The sequence below is a fragment of the Pundamilia nyererei genome, unplaced genomic scaffold (assembly GCF_000239375.1).
Source record: "Pundamilia nyererei isolate P.nyererei 1_Seehausen unplaced genomic scaffold, PunNye1.0 scaffold00006, whole genome shotgun sequence".
Taxonomy (NCBI): domain Eukaryota; kingdom Metazoa; phylum Chordata; class Actinopteri; order Cichliformes; family Cichlidae; genus Pundamilia; species Pundamilia nyererei.
This window is the reverse complement of record NW_005187407.1, coordinates 3,074,939-3,080,941: the sequence shown is the minus strand read 5'-3', so window position 1 is coordinate 3,080,941 and position 6,003 is coordinate 3,074,939. Positions and strand designations below refer to the sequence as shown.

Below are 6,003 nucleotides of genomic sequence, written 5' to 3'. Positions count from 1 at the left end.
TTTTTATGTTTATTTATTGTTTTTATGTTCAGTCTCAACTGTTACGAAGTTGATGTGCAGTTAATAAGTGCAATAAATATTTATACTGGAAAAGAAAATCGTGAGAGAATCGTGATCTCAATTCTAAGCCAAAAAATCGTGATTCTCATTTTATGCAAAATTGTGCAGCCCTAGTTCAGCCACAACTCTACTAAAACCTCAGCCAGTAATAGGTAGGCCAACTTTTGCCAATTATGCCAGAGATTTTATACCTGCAAACTGAGATTACATTACAACGCCTGGAACAGCCAAGGCATGGCCTCATCTCGAATGCATTGCAAGTGAGATCGTTCCACTTCAAAGCTGTGATGTTGGTCTGCTGATTGGGTACAACTGCCCCCAAGCATTTTTTCCTCGTGAGGTTGTGTCTGGAAAGGAAAATCAGCCGTTCGCACAAAGAATTGATCTGGGATGGAGTATTGTAGGTTATGGCAATCCATGTCTCGATTATGGAGATGCCTTTGGAGTAAGTCACCAAGTCATTGTGAAGTAAGTAGTGCCTGACATTCAGCCCTCTTCAAACCTCACCAACAAGGTTCACTATGTCTACAGAACTCAAATAAAGGAAATGACCTCTCCCACAGAGGTCCAAAAGATGTTGGAGTCTGACTTTGTTGAGAAAGCACCAGAAGATACAAAGGTCTCTCAAGAAGATCTCAAATTTCTAACAAAGATGAAGACTGGCATTAGTCAAGGCATGTGCTATTCATCATCTCAAATGTTTAGAAAAAAACCTCAAGAGGAACAAGAAGAACTACATGGACTATAAGAAATTCATGGATGAGATCCTAGCCCATGGAGATGCCGAAAAGGTCCCAGAGCAACACATTGACAAAACACCAGTTTGGTACATCCCACACCATGGCGTGTATCATCCACAAAAACCCGGAAAGATTTGTGTCGTCTTCGATGCCTCTGCCAAGTTCCAAATGACCATCTCCTGACTGGTCCAGAGCTAACAAACACCTTGCTCAGAGTCTTGTGTCACTTCCGAAGAGGTCCAGTGGCTTTCATGTGTGATATTGAATGCATGTTCCACCAATTCCATGTGCATGCTTGCGACCAAGATGTGGTGGGAGAACGGTAACCTTGAAACTCCATTCACTGTCTATAGGATGAAGGTACACCTATTTGGAGCAGCATCTTCTCCAGGTTGCACCAACTACAGCCTCAAGCATCTTGCAGCTGAAGGAGAAGAAAGTTTTGATGAAGAAACCATTAAGTTCATCAAAACCAACTTCTATGTTGACGATGGACTAGCAAGTGTTGACACTGAAGATCAGGCAATACAGCTTGTTAATGAAGCACGGAAACTCTGCAGCATGTCAAACTTCGGTTGCACAAGTTAATCTCAAACCGCACCCAAGTTCTAGCTTCACTTCCGAAGGAAGAATGTGCTGCAGCTGCCAAGGATCTAGACATGGCACTCGGTGAAGTACATATGGAAAGAGCGCTTGGCGTACTATGGTGTGTCGCATCAGATCAATTGAAGTGTACCCTGGAAAGGATGGAAGAGTGACCAAGGTGAAATTGCTGCTGAGTGATCCAACCCTGGATGAAGAATGAAAACGTACCTCCAAACCTGTTCACCTGGAAAGACCCATTCAGAAGACAGTCATTTTGATGGAAGGGGAAGAAGATTCTCCACCGCACTCTGCTTAAATATAATTCATAATAGTTCATTTAAAAGTCATTCATTAGTTCATAGGCAATGCTTTATTCTTTAAATCACAAGTGATTTTGCATTTTATGTTTTGTTGAGCTTTATGTCCAGATTTTGCTCTTTTGCACCCTCTGGTGGTGAAGTATCGAGGGTTCAGTTGTTTGCAGTTTGGGTCTCCACCCAGCCACTTTATGCTAGCGCACATGGCGTCTGCATGCTGCAGCTCGCAGTCAGCTCCACACATGGAGAAAATATTGTTCAAAGAGAAGAAATAAGTGAGAAAGAAGGCCATAAAGGACTATTTAGGCCCTCCTGGATGTCAGCTCAGGAGGTTTGTGTATTTTAAATGTTTTATTTTCTGTAATTACGGACATTTAATTAATTCATTATGTCAGTCCTGGCGTTCCATACTTAGGTCTGCAGATAAGTTCCTTTTGACAGAGGTGAACAAGCTTTTGTGATCACTGCACCCAAACTCTGGAACAGTCTGCCCCTTCACTTAGGTCTTCCCAACACTCAGCATTTTTAAAACCCAGTTGAAAACACAATTGTACTCTCTAGCTTTCAATTATGACTAGTCTTTTATAGTCTTTTATCTCTATGTACATCAATTTGGCTCAACCCATGTTGTTTTTCAATGTGCTTATAAATAAATTTTGATTCGATTTTTTTTTTTTTTTTGATTTTGGGTACACGCCTTGACACACACACAAAGTTACCTTTCTGTTCAGATTGCGTTATGATTATAATTCAGTTAACTCAACAGCTGTTGTGCCTTTCTCCTGATGCTCCAGGTGGAACTGTTTGAAAAGGACATAACGAACATAAAGACAGAACTGAACCATGTCTCTGCTGCTGACAAACCTCCCATCAGCCTCTACGAGTACTTCCACATTTCCCCCATTAAGGTGTGTGCGAATGCAGTTTCTGTCAAACAAATAGTGTCTGAACTGATCTCTGCGATTTCTCCGTTGCCATAGTAACGCCTGCTGATGTTTTTGTGCTTTTTGTCAGCTGCACCTGAGTTTCTCTCTGAGCACAGGCGGAGAGGATGGCTTGAAGCAGAAGAGAGATTCGGAACTGATCCCTGTGCAGTCGCTAAATCTGTTGCTAAAGAGTATCGGCGCGACGCTCACTGATGTGCAGGATGTTGTCTTCAAGTATGAATACAGAAAAAGGCTCAAATACACAGCATGCATGTGCCATCCATTAGCATTAAATTACTTCCATGTGACTTGTTCTTGGTGATTCCAACCCTGCTTCTTGGCTGAATGTGACATTTATTTCAGGCTGGCCTTTTTTGAATTGACCTACCAGTTCTACACCACTCAGCAGCTCCAGTGGGAGGTCCTCAGACATTATTCTAAGCAGGTAATACATACAAGCACAATGAAACCAGACAAGTGACAATTTGTCTTGTCTTCTTTTGTTTTGATATTTTGATTTTCCACCTATGTGTATCTCAAGGCTATTAAGCAGATGTATGTGCTGGTGCTGGGCCTCGATGTTCTTGGAAACCCATTTGGACTGATCAGAGGATTGTCAGAAGGGGTGGAGGCTTTCTTTTATGAGCCCTATCAGGTAATGATATCCAATAAAATTATTGACAAGTTCAACTGGGTCTTTTAGCTTTGAAGTGCGTTATAAAACCTGTTGAATAGTTACGTTGTGTAATTTAGAAAATATGGCCACATTGGATTCAGGTTAACATTCACAATAACTGTTCTTTTTTTTTTCTTCTAGGGAGCCATCCAGGGCCCTGAGGAGTTTGTTGAAGGAATGGCTCTTGGGGTTAAGGCGCTGGTGGGAGGAGCTGTAGGTAAGCATGAAATGGTGTTAAAGGGGTAATACAGAGTCAGCCTTAGCTCAACAGGATCAGGTCAAAACTGCTAAATAATCACTGGAATTTCTAATTCAAAAATTAATTATGTTTAATTTATCTTTTATTTTAAATTTAAGTACAATGTTGTGCAAAAGTCTTGCACTCATTTCTTTGTATTTTGAAATACAGTATGTACAGCAAAAACAGTTTTTACAATTCTTTATCACATCCTGAACTCTCTTACTCAGCTTCCTTGTCTTCAGGAATAGTTCTCCAGGCTTCTTGAAGGACATTCAAAGCTCTTCCTTAGATGCTGGTTGTCTTTTGTTCTGTTTTCTGTAAAGATGATCCCACACTGCTTCACTTACGTTGAGGTCCAGCCTAAGTGGAGGCATGCCTTTTAGACCTGCAACTTCTTTCTTTGTCCCTCCCAACTGTCCAGTTTCCTTCACTTGTTTTCAGCTATTTTATGTCTGTCAAACTGTGTTATCATCGCCATGTTTCATAGATTGAGCAAATCATTTGCTTTTTGCTTTTTGTGAGAGGCTGCTGGTAACAAACTGGTTAAAAATAAAATTTAATTGAAAGTGTCCATTATGTGTAGAAACAATAATGATTCATCCCTTTAGCCTGGTGTCATTATATGCTTGACATCAGTGTTAAGAAGCTTATCAGATGTTAAAAATAATCCTGTGAAAATAATCTGAAACTAGATTGAAAATGAGTTAAAAAGCAGTAAATGTCCAACAAAAAACGTAATAAAGTTCGGAGAATTATTGCTCATCACCACATGAAAAAAATAAATAAAAAGAAATGAAGGTCGTTAAAGAGTTTGTACAGCCCTGCTCGCTGTCCTCACTTTATCTGCTGTCATTATACACGTTGATTGACTGGGATGGGTTCATGGCTGCTATATAGGGCTGTAATTTGAAAAGTGTAATAACTGAGCATTTGTCGTTTTACTGCATGTGTTTTTAATATAGTGTTATATCTGTTAAATTTCAGCATTATATTGCCTTTAACAGTGAACTGTGGCTGTTTCATTACACATCTGAGACTTTTTAGCACCATGTTGGAGCCCTTAAGATTTCAGATTTTCACTGACACAATTTTGACATGAACATTTAAGATATATTAAAAAATATTCTCAGGTAACGAATCATGTTTGTTGTTCAGGCGGTATTGCAGGTGCAGCCTCCAGGATAACAGGTGCCATGGCAAAGGGTGTCGCAGCGATGACAATGGATGAAGAGTACCAGCAGAAGAGACGAGAAGCTATGAACAAACAGCCCAGCGGTCTGAGAGAGGGGCTGACCAGGGGTGGAAAAGGACTGGTGTCTGTATGTAAAACTGTTTGGTTTTTAAGTTGCTCCTCTCTGTTTATCAGCAGGAAACACGCAGTTAATGCAGGATGTAGGAAGTAGTAAGACTAGCAACAACAACACTGCAAACTAGTCTGAAAGAAAATGCACGGCTGTAATGAGTCATTTATTCTGCAGTGTTATCTTCCTTTTCCCACAGGGATTTGTCAGTGGGATCACAGGGATCGTTACCAAACCTATTAAAGGTAAGATGAGTCTGACCACAAGTATAAACATGTTAGTCCAATAAAATAAGGGCATAAAAAAACTACGTGTTCTGTTAGTGTGTTTCCATTGAACAGTTGACTCTGGCATTTGGCCGTGAAGATCTTTGAACTTAAGCTGCAGTGTTTGTGTTATTATGCAGGGGCCCAGAAAGAGGGGGCAGCGGGCTTTTTTAAAGGTGTTGGAAAAGGTTTGGTTGGTGCAGTAGCTCGACCAACAGGAGGCATTATTGACATGGCCAGCAGCACTTTCCAAGGGATCAAGAGGTACAGTTATTTCTGTCTGTGCAATGTGATTGTGCACTTGCCACATCAGTGTGTAATCAGATAGGTCCTGTTTGAATTTGTTTATGCCCTGAGTTGTCCTTTGTTTTCATTCATTTGTTTTAATCTTCTGATGTACTTCTTGTACTTGACTCTCTATTAACAGCGTTACATTCAAATGAAATTGTAACTAATGTAAAGATTTGACTTCATACCTCTCACATGCAGTACCTTCATTGCCCACCAGGGGGCTGCAGCCCACAGCTTAACACAGACTGTATAAAACTTGGATGTAGCAGCCCTGGTGTCAGCTGTTGCTTTGTGGAGCCCTGTTTTGAATCCTGGAGATCAGCATTTCCACTGCTGCTGTCTTTGTTTAAAAGTTAAATTTTTCTTTATTATTATTATTATTATTATTATTATTATTATTATTTCTGCACTGAACCTCGCCTTCCACTGCAGGAGAGAGTGAAGTCAGTCTTTCATGCCAAAGAGTTTGGGAAGATAATAAACTTCAAAACTCCAGAGATAGCCAAAGTAAGTTTGCAATTTGGACTCAAGCTGATATTTCCTTTCAGTCGGGATACACGACTAGTGAAAATAATTAGTTCTAACTTTGGTCATTATTTA

At 40.3% G+C, this 6,003-nt stretch overlaps 1 protein-coding gene across 1 annotated transcript; it reads left to right on the top strand.

Moving 5' to 3' along the window:
- Positions 1–797: 797 nt before the first annotated feature.
- LOC102215876 (vacuolar protein sorting-associated protein 13A-like) lies at positions 798–5,904 on the top strand. Its single transcript, XM_005722376.1, has 11 exons — positions 798–886; positions 1,154–1,322; positions 2,497–2,610; positions 2,717–2,862; positions 2,992–3,073; positions 3,170–3,283; positions 3,446–3,521; positions 4,701–4,864; positions 5,046–5,091; positions 5,253–5,376; positions 5,836–5,904. Exons 1-11 carry the CDS (start codon positions 798–800, stop codon positions 5,843–5,845), a joined length of 1,134 nt encoding a protein of 377 aa, XP_005722433.1. The 3' UTR covers positions 5,846–5,904.
- Positions 5,905–6,003: the final 99 nt, after the last annotated feature.